The following is a 17315-nucleotide window of genomic DNA, read 5'->3' as shown; positions in this document are numbered from 1 at the left end:
CTCTTTCTCGGCGTCCCTTTCTGTGTTGGGGCATTTTGGTTCACATTGCAGAGGTAGCAGGCTAAATGGTCCTCTGTGATGTATTGTTCAAGCACAGTATTGATGTCTCTTTTAGTCTTGATAGGCTTGAATGCTGTCAGGCTCAGTCTGTCCTTTCTGTCGAAGGGTCGGGATTGTTTCCTATGGGTGTGCTGTTGGTTTAGGACTCAGTTGCGGTAGATAGTGATAGATCTCAGGTATTGGTGGGATGTAGGGCTTGGTTTCACCGGTGTGGATGATCAATAGTGTCAGGCAGTTCTTAACGCTTCAATCGGAAGCCGGACTGGTGGGCAGGAGCCTGTTTAGAAGGTCTTGGGTGGATGTTCAAGTAGCTGGTTCTGGGCCTGCTTGGAGGCTAGAGGGAGGTCTGGGTTTTTGGGTAGTAATACAACGCCCAGATCTGAGGTGATTGGACAGCGAGAGAGGCCTGGCTTCAGGTGATGACTGAGCACAGCTGGGTATGGGTTCTGTATATTGGGAGGGAGGTCTAGACCTAGCAGAACAATTGAGTATAATACCAAACCCAGCAAGAGTTGAGAGACAGGTGAGCAGTTGAATACAGTACCAGACACAGTTACATTTGAGGGTCAATTGAAGCAGTGGTGTACAATACTATACACATCTAGATTTGAGATTCCTCTATAGTGGGAGAGAGGCCTACGCCTAACAGATCAGTTGAGGGTGAAGCATGTGTGCATGATGTGTGAGAACTGTGTGGCTACTGAATGAGTCCAATCTGTGTGCCGTAAATACGGCCAAAACTGAGTGAATAATGAGAATCATGCATGTACAACTGTTGTGTGTGGCACAGCAAAACTGAGAACAGGTGGATAATGCATGTCGTATGTGATTGTTACTAGGCAAATTCAAAAAGTGTCCAATGAAGAATGCAAGAGATGCGCAAGAATGTTGCATGTGCGTATGTCATTAAGACATGCACACACTTTAAGTAACCTTGTGTGTGTGCCAGAGGATGTGCATTAAAAGGGCCATGATGATATGCCTGAATACAAAGCAGTGTGATAAAAGTTACTATTGTGTGTAGGCACTACTTTGTATTTCCCAAATAAGGGAAACGTGAGGTAGCAAGGAACGCAGCCCTTTGTGTGGGAAAACAGCAGACCCTGTAAGGAAAGCTTGGGCACGGAACCGCTCCCCAACCCCGCTCTGTCCCAAATCTGCAGCAGTGTACTAAATGAGTAAAGCACAACGCAACATGACCAAGTACCGCCGGTGCACAGCTTACATTGCATTTGCAAAGAGTAGCAGCCAAGAACTGGATGCCAGTAGATTGAAGTAAAGTAGGAGAGACATTTGCTGCTAAGTTCATGGAACAGATATCTGGCATCCGACGCCAGGGGGCGGTACCTCTCCTTGACCAACTGACGCAGGTGGTACACTGGGGGTAGAACAACAGCAAACACTCCACAACGTCACCTATACCCAGGACTCCATGAAAACAAAGTCAGAAAGGCAAGACAGGATATGACCTACTCCTTGGTTGTAATTCCTCTGTGAATGTTGTTTTACATTCGTGGAACAGTTTGTATTGAGAAATTGCCCACGGGTATATTGTGCTGTGCTCAAGCTGCTTAATTTGGAATTGGAAGGTTTGGGCCTTGCTAATCATCGCGCAAGCAGCAGCTCCAAGTTTGAAGGGCAATGCCACAGTCTGAATCCTCCTGCTCCAGGCAGGGGTTTCCGCTGAAGGAGGAGTGAGGCACGTTGGGCAGGGGGCCTTCGTCTTCCTAAAAGCTCAGCCTCTTCAAAGTAAGGCTGCATTTCCCCTTTTGACATTCTGATTTTCAAGTCTGCATCCTGTTTTTGTGTCCTTTTTATTTTAAGTGTTAATATCCTCATGTCATCATGCCAGAGTAGTAATAATGGATAGTTGTGTATGGGTAATAGTGGTTTTTTTCTTCTCCATTTTGCACCAGATATGCTTCCCAAGACATCTAGATTTCCAAAAAGCCCTTTTCTGGAGGCTAGTTGCAATATAGGATTTTTTTCAAGCTTTTTTGCTCAAATCATATTTTTCTAGATGGAGATTATTGATGTGACAACATAGAATGGGATATTTCGGATTCAAACCTTCTTTGCATGGCAGTGGTGGATGGGTGAGAAGCGTGCCTGACGTGCCGTGCTGCTTTGTGATCCCCGCTATGTTCTGTGAAAATTCCCATGTTCCCCAGTTAGTCGTCTTTAGCACTGATTATAGCTCATTCCCAAATCCTTCACTGAATGGCTGGATGTTTTCGAAGTGCTCTACTTTGTACACAGGTGTGTGCTGTGTCGAGGATGGAACTAAGCCATTAGGTCCATCCTTGTTTAACCTAACTTTGTAACTCATGCCATCCATCATAATGTTATTGTATCACTTGTCTGAATGATAGTATGGGAAAGCGTGAATGAGTGAAACGCTGTCATTCCTGGTGCTTGATGAGTGTGAGTCTCATTAGTGGATAGTGTGACATGTTTAGTAGACCTGGGGATAAAGAAAGCACTGTGCCTGTTTTTTCAGTATTTTGAGGCGCTGTATGCAGATGACCCCATGGAGTATCAGTCCTACCGGATTTCCCTTTACAGGCGGATTATTGTATGTAGACCATTGCACTTTGTCCCTCTCTGTTGTCTGGTCTGTGTGTCCGCACCGCAGCACTAACTAAAGCCCCACCGCCACCCGCCTTCAACGAAACACTTGGGCGTGAGGGTGTTTACTTCTCCCACAGCTTTTGAGTGTACACACGTGTTGTCCTTCCTGTTCTCACAACATGTCGTTTACGTGCATATTGTCACTAATCTGAAAATTCCAGTATGATGGACACAAAGCTCTATTTTGACAATGGGCTAGGTTGTAAACTTTCATTCTAAGCATGCCTTTGACTGACACCTGCGAAAGTTACTTTTTTTCAAAGGTGGTGATGAATTGCATCTGGATTAAAGATGAATTTTTTAAAAAAATGTATTTTGTGTCTGTGGAGTGGTTAGTCTTTTTGCATCTCACTTGTTGATGTAAATTCGCCCTTTCGCTTAAAAGCATGAACACTCACCCACTCCCACGCCCTACTATAACAATTGCATATCAACATATCAAGTGGTATCTTCTGCTTCCCCTTACTTCCCCTTACTTTCTCTTTTGATATAGTGGGGGGGGGGTTTCCAAGTACTGGTATAAACCCCACGTTTGTAAAGATAATTTTTGCTAAATGTGTGCGTCTAACTACTAACCTTGTTCACGATGTTCCTTGCGACATGAGTGATCACAATTCAGCCACACTTTCAAATGTAACATCGAATGTGACTATCCTTAAGGGTAACAACATTTTTGTCCACATTGTTTAAAATATTATATTTTTATATTTGGAAAACTTGCAAATATGTACAGTAAATGCAATAGAATAATATCCCAATACAGTGGTAAAATGCAATGGCATCTATTGAGATTTTTTTTAGACATTCTTTGTTTCTTCTTTGGTTTGTATGTGTCAACCAAACTGTTTGTCAAGTTAGGAGCAGATATCAGTGAGCACAAATGACACCGTTATAAATAAAAATAGAATATTAAGGAAAGCTGGTTCCAAGCGGCTCAAATGCCACTTTATCATAGCTTTTAACCCCACTTTCAGACGATTTTAAGTTTCTACTAATTGAGCCACATACTATTATATTCCCTGAAACTCAACAAAAGCAAGTGACTTTTTAATCCTTGTCAGAACAAAACTCTTTCCAGTCTAACCCCTCACCAGCAAAACCCTGCCCCACTATTTATTTCCACCTATCTCCCCCAGTGCGCCATTTCCATGCCCCTTCGTTGACCCAGCCATTACAATATTGCACCCTTAGCTCCCCACAAAGGGATCAGCTTGTGAGTCAGGATTCCATAATCGTCCCGGGCATACTCTGTGTACCAAGAAGGAAAATCAGATCATGCTGAAGTCTTCACTGTGATCTGGTTTTAAGCCAGAGGTCTTCTAGCTTAATCCCACCTCTGGTATGCTATTTCCTCCCTGATAGCAGTTAAGACTGTGTGTCATGGTCTCACAAAAGCTATTCCTTCCAGTGTCTGTAAATTAACAAGGGGTTCCTGGGAGTCCCTCTGCCAGACATTAGTCCTGGTTACGAGAGACTTACCCAGAGTCTTTAGCTCACTATCTTTCACAGAGAAGAAACATCCCAAACATATCAGTCTTTGTCCTGCCTTGGGGCAGTCCAGCACCGAAATGCTAGGCAATTCTCCTCTGAACAAGAGTACCAACAGCAACCACAGTCGGGTGTTTCGGTCTGGTTGGGCCTCATCAGTAGGGTGGAGCTGTGCCTCTCTAAGAATAGTGAACAAGGGGTCCACGTCTGGATTCCCCTAGTAACTTAGGGTGAGACCCAAAGTTACTTAAATATGCAAATTAACAAGGGGGGTCTGACCAACTGGAATAGAATGAACTGACACACCTTGTATAGCTTCATAGTAACTGATCTGCCCTGCCTCACATGGTTTCAGTGCATACGTCAGTAGATTTAGGAATGAGAATTAAAGCAGACCGAAGTGAGCCCATGTTAATTTTGGCAGGTTGTTTTGCTTCCAAAACTGTGTGCAAATCAAATGTCTATGATATATAGAATGTATTATATATTTAAATGTTGTAAACATAATTATATGTTTTATAGGTTAAAAATCTAGAGCTAGCTGACAAGTTTAGCAATTGAGGAAGTTTTACAAAAAAAAGTTCCAATTGTTAAATAACGGGTTTACACTGCTAAGGAGACATACAGTAGGCTGTTAAAAGGTCATCTGTTTATAAACACCTTTCACTAAATGGCTCAAAAAGCTATCCAAGTTTGGTGTATTTAAAACAATCTTTAACTTTTTATTGATTTTTATACTTAAGTAGGAGGTTTAAACAAGTTGAGTAGTTTGAAAAATAAATGTCAATGCTTATGAGTTTGAAAACAAAGAAGTGCGTTCTTAAAAGGTTCCAAAGCTAGGAGTTTGATTAAAGAAACAACAACATTAAGAACATCATTAAAAGGGAACATTTAAATGAAAGAAATGTCCCTTACTCGGAGTCTTGAAGAGGGGGGCACCTTTGCAGTGCATCTTAAAGTGCGGGGAAGAGGATTACGACTTCAAGAATCTGTTATAGCTCACTGTTTGATGAAACACCATTGGCAAAGTAGCAACATCGCTTTTGAGGACCGCAGCTTATGCATAGACGCAAAGCTTTCAGCCAAAATGATCACCACCTTCAGTTGCTCAAACATTTCAAAAGTTTAAAATTAGCAATCCCAAATTACTTTAAACGATAAGACATGGCTTTTAACAAATAACTCAAAAATCTTTATTTTAAATAGCCGTTCAAGCTTTTAAATAAACATATCGACATTTACTGAAACCCCAAAATAACACTAAAGTCCCACTTTATAAAATAAATCCTACAAGACTTTCAGAATCGTTTTAAGAAACATTTCAAACTGCTTTCTCAAACTGAGGCAAGTGTAACTGTTTACTATGTTTAACTATTAAAAATGATCCTGTTCGAGACAGTTGGAGCTTATTGACTACCGTTTTCAATGTTAAAGTGTCAGAAATGATGATTCAATAAATGAAGGAAAGATATTTTTGACCCACCTATTAATCCCCTTTTCCTTTGTCACTGGAGAAATAGTTCTCACAGTCACTGACGGAATTGGCAGGAGTGTTACCTTTTTCACAACTCAAGCTTGTTGGAAACACTCCTGACGGTTCTTTTCTACACAGCTGTTCTGATGGCTATTCCTTCCATGTGCACATGTGGAATGTGGCTCTTATCTTTTCTTGTCTGCTTTCGTCTTACTAACAAATGCATGCACATTGAGATTTTGTCCAATTATTCACATCCTTCCCCTTAGCGATTTGGAAGCCTCGACTGATCTTTCAACCCATATCACTGTTTAGCTGTCCTCATAGTCTTAAATTGTTCACATTCTTGGAATGTGCTAAAATAAGCGTTGTCTCCATCATGCTGGTTATAACTGATCATACACGGCAGCAGTGTTTTGTCATAACAATATGCCAAATACAAGGCCGGCAAATTTTCGCCAGAACATGGCACCACTCTAAAGCTTTTGTCAACAGCTCACAACTAACCACAACTTTGTGTGTTCGCAGCCGGTTGAACAAAATTTAGTTGTTGCTTGAATCTAAGGTCTTTACTACGATTTGCAGGATCTCATGGAACAGCTCGAGAAACAAGACAAAACGATCCGGAAACTGAAGAAACAGTTGAAGGTGTTTGCCAAGAAGATTGGAGAATTGGAAGGTATGTGAGAAGCACCTTCCTTAGCAAATATTGTTCATGGTAGGTTTTTCATTTTGTCGCTGAAAGGATCTATAGCAGTGAAATTAGAGCAGTCGACATGTAGAGGTGGCCTGCGAGGGGCTTTCAGGTATGATGCCTTTGTTAATGCTTTTTCTGATATACATATGATATGATAGGTTATTTATAGCGCGCTTAATACCCAGAGGTTTCTAAGCGCAGACAAGGAGATCGAACCTGTTTTCCTCCATGTCGTCTTGCTTCCAAGGTGAGCACATTGCCGCTGAGCTATCCTCCCGAGACAGAGCTTTTTAATTCTGCAAGAGTGTGGAGGAGAGCGAGCGAGAGAGAGAGACATTTAAGGCTAACTAATAGGTTAGTGATAATCAAGATTACTCGCCCGTAGTCCAACACTGGTAAACTATGTAAAGTTGCCACTTAACAAATGCGCAGGAACGTTTGTGATTGGCTCTGCAGGACGTAAAAACTTTGTGTGGATTTAGAAAAAGGACATTAATGAAGTGCATGGCATATGAATAGGAACGTGCTACTGGTAAAACGGAAATGTTTTTATCTCAGTTATTTATTACTGTTCACTTCTAATATGCCACTTATTTCACCCTACTAGCTTCATGTCAACGTCGATTTCACCCTAAAGCATGGGTCTGCAACCTTTGACTCTCCAGATGTTTTGGACCACAACTCCAATCTGCTCAAGCCAGCATAGTCTATGGCCAAGGATCATGGGAATCAGTCCAAAATACCTTGAGACTCACAGCGTTGCAATAGGAATAGGATAGGAACGTGCTACTGGTAAAACGGAAATGTTTTTATCTCAGTTATTTATTACTGTTCACTTCTAATATGCCACTTATTTCACCCTACTAGCTTCATGTCAACGTCGATTTCACCCTAAAGCATGGGTCTGCAACCTTTGACTCTCCAGATGTTTTGGACCACAACTCCAATCTGCTCAAGCCAGCATAGTCTATGGCCAAGGATCATGGGAATCAGTCCAAAATACCTTGAGACTCACAGCGTTGCAATAGGAATAGGATAGGAACGTGCTACTGGTAAAACGGAAATGTTTTTATCTCAGTTATTTATTACTGTTCACTTCTAATATGCCACTTATTTCACCCTACTAGCTTCATGTCAACGTCGATTTCACCCTAAAGCATGGGTCTGCAACCTTTGACTCTCCAGATGTTTTGGACCACAACTCCAATCTGCTCAAGCCAGCATAGTCTATGGCCATGGGAATCAGTCCAAAATACCTTGAGACTCACAGCGTTGCAAGCCCCTGTCCTAAAGTATGTCTGGGTCGAAAACCCAGATGGAGGTCTTGAAGTTTGTTTAGAATGGGGAAAACCAGAATAAGGATAACCATTGTAGTCAAATTAAAAAAATCAGGACTTAATGGCCACTCCCATCTCCATCTAGTAACTTAAGCTCAGTTTTCCAGCATCCTTACATTGAGCATGTGGCGACACTTTTAGTGTAAACATTTGTATATCCTTTCAGGGATTTTGTACATCATTTCTTTCCTTAGCTTTACTTTCTGAATGTCGTATTGGCCCATAGGCATGTTACACTGAATGCAAGCATTACATTTGTAATGGATTCCTTCCTCTCACAGATTGTTAGGTATATTTTCATTTTTATTTAAAATCCCCTTCACATGTGAGTCCGTCCCCCAGCACTTTTTGCTGGACTACTGGATCTTTTGTTAGTACTCCTGAGTGAGTGGGAACCTTTTTCCACACACTCTCATTCTTTTACCCTATCTTTGGGCTACTTTTTTATTTCTTTTTATACCTTTTCCTTGTGGGAACGCATGTTCCCAAGTGCAGGGGGATATGTAGTATCCTTCCTATATTTTCTATTGTGAGATCAGCACACACCACCTTACATGGAGTGCTGACCGGCTACATTGTATCGCCTTTCTCATTGCTCCTGTAACTTTTTAGTTAGTGACAGGCTTATCTGAATGGCTGGTGGCAGTGGTCTTATCCCTCATACCTTTGTGTATTTTTTGCTCCAAGGCTGTTCTCACAGCTGTGGTTGTGCACAGAAGGGTCACCATTGACCTAAAATGGTGACAGTGTTCTCTTTTCGCCAATTCAAGGTGGCTTTTCGTTTCTTGGTCCTTCATCTGCCGTGCAGGGTTGGGTGAGGACCTGGTTTAACATTTTGTCTTTGGTGGAATCCTTTTGTGAAGCCCGCTGAGGTGCCAGTGTGTGTGTGAGGACAGGAAACAGGGGAAGACTCCAAAACTCTGCTGTTCTTTGCCTTCTGCTGTGCCTGCCTGGAACTACTTCCAACTGGGAAGCTGGGTGTTCTTAACGGACAGCCAACACCCACTGTTTGGTGCATGGGTGCTGATTGGCTGGGTTCCTGCAAAAGCGGGTCATGGAGGCTGCAGACAAGCTGACCACTGGAACTGAAAAATCGATGAGGAAGAAGAGAAGATGCCTGCAGCCACTTCCAGACAACCAGATATCTTTCTGAGCAATCACTGCTACCGACCTTCTTCCTAGCGTCGGGAGAGCCCCTGAAAAAGGACTCTCTCCCTTGGACTGGTGAGTCCAATCAGTCTCAAGACGACCTGTATTTCCAACCCTCCCACAACGAGTTGTGACCTTCACTGGCTGAAAACCGTCAATTCCCTGGGACCTGTGACTATTGTGCAGTGCATCGTCTTCCTTAGACCAAATCCTCCCGAAACTTTGGTGGACTGCTTCCGAACCTCCAGAAGCAAGATTCTCCTTGAAGTCCCCTCACCAAAGTGTTGGATAGAGAAAGCGAGACAAATCGATCAAGCGGTAATCGTTCTTTACTGGTGCTTTTGAAAAGGGTGCAAAAGTCACAGAACACGAAGAATCCTTTGACTGGAGCCTTTTCCCTCAACAGTTTTTACGAGATCCATTTGAGTGTCCCTTCTTTCATCTGCCTGACCACGAATCCGGTGACCGGGTCTGCTGCATCGTGCTGCAGCCTCTTCCTCACTTGTAAGGTACTGTGAGACTCCTGGTAGAACTTACCTAGAGTTTCTTTGCTGCTCCTCTGTTGCTGGAGTGATGATTTGTGTGTTTGGGAGTTTGCCCATCCACGTTCGCCCAGGCCTAATGCCTGTGTGCCTTCAGGGAGACTTTCGTGAGGTCACTGAACCGTTCCCCAACAAAAGGTTTACTTACTTGCTACTGAAGACTTCCTCTGGAACCTTTTGACTTTCTACAACTTGTGCCTTGCTTATTTGACCCTGCAATCTGACCCCGAGACACTCATAACTAGGGACGGACTCCTAAAGCCTAAGACCTCTGTGAAATTATTGCAAAGTTATGTTGGTCTTGTTTAAAGTATTTTACCTCAAACAGTTATTACACAAGTATTTTACTTATTGAATTGTATACTGGCATTCTCAAGGTATTCCAGAAGTGTTTTACTTACTCTAAATGTTGCATTGGTGTTTCTAAGTAACTTATTGTGTGCTATAGTACTTCACTTTCTGAAGAATCACCTTTACCTTAATGTACATATAAAATAAACCATTATTTTTATATAACTGTTTGTGTGTCCGTGTTTCTTTGGCCTATGCGTATACTCTAAGTTTGTTGTACTTCCCTATAGCTATTCCTCCCTCCTAAAATGAACCTGGCTACTCCACCATTGCTACCAACAAAATATGTGTGGTTCAGGCCTGTACTAAGAGTTGACCCTGTGTCCCAAGTGTGACTCTCCACAAGTCCTACCTTTGGTGGACTTTTGTAAAACTCCCTAACACTTATCTTCGAATTATCCACCAGGTGCAAGTCTGTCGTGGAAATGTTTTTCAACTTCCAGGGCTTGCATTGCTTTTCCACATCTGCTCCGCCGCATTGGTGCCCTTGGCTCTTGGTGTGATGTCATAGGTAGTATGTATAGCTCCAGAAGCTCCCGCTCTACAGTTCCCTTTCTTCCTTGCGCTTAAAATGCTGCTTATCTGAACGCCATTGCTTCATAGCTAAATTTGGCCTGCATCATTTCTTCCTTCAAAGGCTTTTGATTTTATTTGCTGCAAAGACTCCAGGAAGCTCATATCTGTTTCGGGTCCACAGAGGTGCTGTCTGGATCTTGGGCCCTTACCATAACAACGATGAACGCTGCTTCTATCAGTGGATGCCCCGTAAGGCCACTTGTCGCAAAGAACTTCCTTATTCTTCATAAGCCCTCAGCTACAGCAGGGACTTCAGCTTCCAAACAAAAATGTCAGTTTGCACAAAAAGCAAAGGAGGATGCTCTGCCCAATGAGGCTGAAAAGAAGGAATACAGAGAAGAAATGGTGCAGGAGAATCTGCCAACCTACTCTGGAGTAGCAGGAGGATGACAGGCTTGGGTGCCAGTGGTGGAGAAAGATCCTGCTGTCCCTTCCCCAGCCTGAAGAGGAACTCCTGCTTGTCACTGTCCACCAGTGAGTTTGGTTAGTGCCTCGTATGGATGATTAGGATGCTCAAATCCCGACACAGCTCGGCTCCATCTTCTCACGTTGTACAGCAGCAATAGGTGCTCCGACACCAGCCTGGGTGCTGGTCCGCACCAATCCTTTTCTAGAAGATGATGAGGGCCTAAGGTTTGTCCAGTCCTCTTGTTCAAGATATGTAAATTGGAGCACATATTAGAGGAGGAAGGCTGCCCTGTTACTTTTCACTTGAGTCCCTTGATGAGCCTGAGGTGGGGGTGTTCCTATAAGAACTCCTTTTGACAGAATGTCTGTTTGGTCAGACCTACTTCTGGCCTTTGGGATACCAGCGACCTGGAAGCATCTTACCATTTAATTCATGAAGGCTACTCCATTTGGACAATTTAATGGGCCTTTCCAGAGGACTATTGCAATGCCTGGTTGCCAAAGAATCTCTGCTCCCTCGGGCTCCCAGCATGACATGGCAGCTAGCCTGAAGAAGGACCCACTTAAAGAAATCCTCCTCCCCTTTAATGCGGTTATTTCAGATCCTCTCACATCTGTCTGGCTGAAACCTGCCTCTGCTCTGAATGTGGAAAAGGATTTGGCTAAAAAGCACTAACTTGCCTCGTTGGATCCAGTTTTCCACTCCAGACACTGTACAGCTGAGAGGCTGGGGTTTCAAGCTTCTATTATGTGAGTAAGTGGCAAGTAATTTCCAACCTTGCCCCTGGACAAGAAGAGTAAACACTACCCCCTATGGTGCAGAGCTTTTTGCCTCCAGCAGCTCTGTATTTAGGATTACTAATGCCCCATGAACCCTCACTAGGTAGTCCCACAGTTGTGGAACATTGTGAAGGATATGATATGGCATGTGTAACGTGCCTGTTCACAAGTGTTTCTAGGCCCAACAAGACAAGGAGGGGGAAACGAAGGGAAGACAAAACAACAATCTTACTAGGGCTTGTGTCAATCAGATCACGCAAGTGCGGGGAAGAGGGAGGGGAGAAGTGAGAAGTGCAGGTAACTCATTAAGTGCCGCCAGCGGGTGGCTCATAAGTGCAGAGAGAGGGAGTGTAGGGTTGCAGGTACTGACCCTTAAGTGTTGGGGGAGCCCAGAATCAGTGCGAGGGCAACTGAACATGCAGGTCCCTGAGTTCAGAGGGTAGCCAGGTGACTAGTGTGTGGAGCAGTCTGGGATATCAGTAGGTGAGAGGAAGAGAGAAAGCGAAAGCGAAAAGGGAGGTCTTGAATTGCTTCCGGAACCAGAGTTGGTTCTGCTCAAGTTTGAGAGAAGCAGGGAGGCTGTTCCAGAGGCAGCCCCCAGCTGAGGAGAGAGAGATCTGCGCCCACTCTTTGCTTGGTGAAGAATCGGACCCTGAGTGTTGGAGGTGAATGAGCAGAGAGCTTGAGAAGAAAGATGTTTAGGAAGAGAAAGTTGGAGGTAGAGCAGTCCCAGGCCCCAGAAAGCCTCGTGGACGATGCAGAGGGTCTTGAACTTGATCCTTACAGCGACAGGGAACCAGTGAAGAGATTTCAGAGCTGGAGAGATACGATCACCGGGCTTGAGGCCAAGGACAAGTGTTGCAGTACTGTTCTGGAGAAGTTATAAAGGTCGAAGAGTAGAGATGGCAAATTTAGAAATAGGCTGTTGCAGTATTCCAACCTACAGAGGACCAGAGCTCTGGAGATGGTGAGCTTCTGGGGGAAAGTGAAAAAAGGAAGAATACCTCTGAGGAGGTGCAACTGATCGTTTGACTTGGAGACACTGGACATGTGGGGAGAGAAGGAGAGGGTGGAGTCGAAGATGACACCACGTTTCTTAGCCTCACAGGAAGGAGCAGGAAGAGAGCCCAGAGTGGACAGCCAGAGAGAGAGATGCAGCAGACAACCTACCACGATAGATGAGGGATGACCTTACATAACTTGTGAATGACTGTAGGCCGGTATAGAAATGGCAAACTGTGTGGCTTGCTTGATGGGCTCGGTTGCTATACACACCTTGAGATTTTAACTTGATTGTGCAAGATAAGCTCCCAGATATACCGCTTGCTGGGGACTTTTTGGTTCTTAAGTGGATAAATCTCGATCAAGTTCAAGGCATCAAAATAAACCCGAGAAATAATTTTTGTTGACGGTCTAGTAGCCATCCACATCATTTGTCAGGGGATGTGTTTTTGTTCCTTCACCGCTTTTGCGCACAGGATAGAGATCAAATGATTTTATGTAGGCATCATTCAAACCCCATTTAAATTGCCCTTCAGAAATTCTTCCCTGGCGATGGTCAGCTCTCCTGTTCGTCAGAGTGGATTGTGAGGAGTGAAAGGTGAGACGGGCACAAATGTATAGTTTTCTCAAAAGTTGCCATTTATATTAAATAAAAAGGGGTAAGATAAGCGGCTATCTTTCCCTAACCAAACAAGGATGTCCCTGCCTGGCAAACTAAAGAAAAATGACCTAGTGTCCAAAAAGTATCTGACCCCCACACTAATATACACACCCAAATTATACAAGAATGTTTGGCAATTGTCATTTCCACAAAATAACATAATTCAAACTAAAGTTTCAGAAAGTACTCCTTGTGACCATGGTTTGACTCATTCCCTTAGATCAATTCAGGAATACCTTGAGCCAAGTTTAGATCCAATACATTTCTGTGCAATAACAAAGTTCTGTTCAACCTAGCAAAAAAAGTATTTTCCATTCACTCTTTTCTACCACTTGCCAAAGAAAATGTCTCATTCACAAATGCTTGGTTGCAAACCAAAACAACTGTTATTTTCCACAACCTTCAACCTTTTCAAAATGCCAAGTAATCATTAGCACATCATACTTTTTCTTCTTCAAAGAAAACACTTTGTCAGGATAGAACAGCAATTACTTTTAGTAATTCAACCGTTCACCACAGGAAATGAAATCAACAAGTACTTTCCAACATGTCTTATTACCACAACACAGTGCTTTAAATCATCTTCTTCTTTCCTGGTACACACGCCTGCCAAGACTAACTACTAATTGGTCCCTTTCCTTGTATACTCGCCTGCCAGAATGAAAACTACTACTACAATTGTGTTCATTGGTAAGGCTTACTCCAAGATTCTCCACACCGGTTTCCTATGTGAGGAGGCTTGAACAATAACTGTTTCTCTTTATAGTCTCTTGACAAGGTGGGTTAAAGATCTCCCGAAATTGGTATTCCATAAAAGGGAAGTTGCGCCCTTGTTGTCTTTGGATTATTTTTCTATATCCTTTTGGCTGTTGGCAATACAAGTCTCATATCAGAAGAGTTGTGCTCCTGCAGCCTTTGTATTTCTCTTACACTGCTTCTTGGCGGCTGGCAATGCGGGTTACAAATATCCCCCAATTGGTATCTGTTATCAGGAGTATTGCGCCGTGGCTGCCTTTGCGTCACTCTTCTGTTGCCTCTTGGCTTCAGGCAGTGTGGTTTACAAATATTCCCCAATTGGTATCCCTTTTCAGGAGTATTGCCAAAGTTGTTACATTTATGGGAGGTTGTAAACAGAGTTTGTGATTTACCCTTGGGTTTATAACCTTTATATAAGGCGGATCCTAACAATTAGAGGTTGTGAAATTCCTTCTTGAACCCCCAATATACCAACTTTATGTTTAGTAGATTTTTTCATAATCTGTGCTTTGGGTATTTCTGAAGGGTTTGTACATTGATAGCATGCCATTAGGTTTTTGGGTATTGGGGAATTTCATCCTCAAAAGAAGATGAATACGGCATCTCTCCTACTGAGTCATCACTTCCCCCTGACGCCATCTCCTCCCATGTGATCCTCCCTCATGTTACCTCCCCCAGGGTTAGGATCAGGTGCGGCTGCCTTCCCCTGGCCGCACGGGATGCGACTTTAGGCTGGGGTTTAGTGATGAGACTGCAGGATTCATCACAGGATACATACCACCTTAGATGCCCAGGCCTTATAGGTAATTTCATATCACCTCAACCATCCTCTACCCTGGCATCCACCAGATCTGGCAGTTCCTTGAACAGGCCACAATACAACTTTTGCCTGCTACGCACAGGGAACGGGAAGGCATTCCTGTTCTCCAGCATGGGGTCTGGCATGGATTCACATGCTCATGAATATTCCCCGTCGTCAGGCTGGGAATCCTCTGCAAAGAAAAAATCAGTTTCAGTTTCGTTTCTGAACTGTCTTTCTCCTAATAACCAATCACTGGTCTCTGGGTCATACTGCCCCCAGCCAATGACTGCCCTCTACCTAAGCCCCTCCTCTGGCAGCTATCTTCAGATTTTTACCGCACGTTCAAGTGTTGGGAGTCTTTGTGCTATAGCTCTCGAGCTTTTACTGCGTTTTGCGATTTTTCAAAGAGTTTAACCTCATTTTTTCAGTCAATCGAGCCTCAAGCTCCACCGTTTCTACTTACAATCAACGGGGACCCATTTTCTGAATTTTCTACGCCCCTCAAGGGCGAAATTTTCATTGAGTTTCACTTCTTGGAGGATTCCGGAAGATCTTGAGGCCTACCCCGCGTGGACATGGCCCAGGACATAGGAAACGCGACGCCCGGATCCAAGCTGTTCAGGAGCTGCCCTGGATGCGGATTACAGAATGTTTTCAAGGAGGATGAGCATTCTCGATGCCTCTACTGCCTTCCCGAAGACAAAACACACGTGGAAAAGGACTGTGCATTTTGCAAGAACATGTCCGAACGGACTATGAAGGATCGTCTTATCCAAGGGATAAGAGCCCAGCAGCAGGTGAGAAGAAGTCTGAGCGGTCTTCCAAGACCTCTGACGGTGCCCCGGCGACGGGGGCTCAACAGAAGGCAAAGCACCGGGAGCAGGCATAGCAAAGCTCCTGAACAAGAAGTTCGAGGAGGCCCGGTCATACGGGAGGGATCCCGATGAGGCGGATGAGGAACCGAGAGCCGTTGAGGGGACGGAGCCTGCTCCCCAACCGTATCAGCCGGTGCCTATGCCACAAAACAACTCAGGGCGATCTTGATGGCGATTCGGGCCTTGTGTACGGAGACAAGGACACTGTTACCCTTACCCCCGACGGACTATCCAGCGGAGCCCGGACCGTCGTAAAGTCGACCAAGCAAGCGGAGGAGAACTCATCCCCCTCCTCCGTTCCAGCCCTCACGGCCTTCTCAACCTTCATCTCCTTCTCCTGGTCTGAGGGATGAGACGGGAATGGAGATGGTGTCAACGGGGACGGATGATGACGGTGGTGACGACGGAATGGACCTTCCTTTACCACCCTCTCGGGCCTCCCCGCCCAACGAAATTGGCTCTTTCCACGCCATTATCGCCAGGGCATCCAAGCTTTTCCAGCTCTACCCCGAAGAGGAGAAGAAGGAAGGGTTCCTCTACCAACAGTGTGAGGCCAAGAGGAAGACAGTTCTCTCAGTTCCATTACTGGACGACATCTGTGACGAGGGGCTGACGCTCCTGAAGAACCCATCCACGGCTCCTGCTAAGAGTGACCGGTACGAGAAGTAGTACCGTGTCCCGGACTCCGCCCCATGTGCCTTAGGGCTCAGCCTTCCCCGGATTCGGTTGTCTCCGCGGCGGCCAAGTAGAAAGCGGTGGGGGCATCAACTTCGACTTCCCCGCCGGACCGCGAGGGGAAGAAACTGGACGCCATGGGACGGCGGGTCATCTCGTCTGTGGCGATGATTAAAGCGGCCAACGCCCTCGCAATTGTGGCACACTATGACAGGGAGCTGTGGATTAAGATCACTCCCCTGCTGGACTTCCTCCCGGACGACAAGAGGGCTGAGGCCCTGTAGATCCTACAGGAAGGTGTGGTGGCCTCGGACCATGCCATCACGGTGTCCACGGACATTCCTGACACTAGTTTTCGCCAGATGGGCAACAGCGTTTGCCTTTGTCGGCACGGCTGGCTCAAGACAACTGATTTCCGCCAGGACATCCAGACCAGGGTTCTGGACATGCCCTTAGACGGGAACAACCTGTTCGGCAAGACAGTGGACGAGTCACTGCAGGCCATCAATGCAGACACGGAGACGGCTCGGGCCTTGGGCGTTCTCCAACAGCGGCGGCCGTCCTTTCGGAACACCGGAGGCAAGCAAGGTGCCTCCAAAGGATTCAGTGGCGGCTCCTCGTCGTACCGCCAGGCAGCTCGCTCCTCGTCGCAGGAGGCCTACAGAGGACACGGCAAGACAGGAGGATCTCATCGTTGTCGCCAAGGCAGCAAGGCCGCGGCCAAGCAGGACTGAACCGGCCGTAGCGTCGGGCCCCCACCTGTTTGCTGTCCTGTCCTTCAGCCTATTTAAGCCCCAAGGATTTTCACCAAGTTATCGTTTCAAGAGTGACTACATTCATGTCTTTACCTACCTGTATGGCGGGGTTTTTAATGTGCTCTCTGAAGCTTGTGTCAGCTTCCATGTACCATATTTGTCACCTGCTGCCCTGTTTGGGCTTGTCCTTCAAATTCAAAAATTCCCAGGTTACACTATGAGCTCTAGTTTATTTTTTACATTTTTTTTATATTCATTTATTTAAATTTATAGAGCGCACTACAGCCCTCGGGCAT

At 45.0% G+C, this 17315-nt stretch overlaps 1 protein-coding gene across 1 annotated transcript in view; it reads left to right on the top strand.

Annotated features, from left to right (window-relative positions):
* Nucleotides 1-17315, top strand: part of MYO5A (myosin VA) — a 937291-nt gene that overhangs the window by 820830 nt on the left and 99146 nt on the right. The window contains exons 33-34 of the mRNA XM_069624847.1: nucleotides 2561-2635; nucleotides 6239-6332. Of these exons, the coding sequence (XP_069480948.1) occupies nucleotides 2561-2635; nucleotides 6239-6332 (169 nt within the window). The remainder of the gene's footprint in view (nucleotides 1-2560; nucleotides 2636-6238; nucleotides 6333-17315) is intronic.

Source organism: Ambystoma mexicanum, chromosome 11 (genome assembly GCF_040938575.1).
Source record: "Ambystoma mexicanum isolate Mex_15411 chromosome 11, UKY_AmexF1_1, whole genome shotgun sequence".
Taxonomy (NCBI): Eukaryota; Metazoa; Chordata; class Amphibia; order Caudata; family Ambystomatidae; genus Ambystoma; species Ambystoma mexicanum.
Note: the sequence above shows the minus strand (reverse complement) of the source record. Positions and strands in the feature narration are given on the sequence as shown.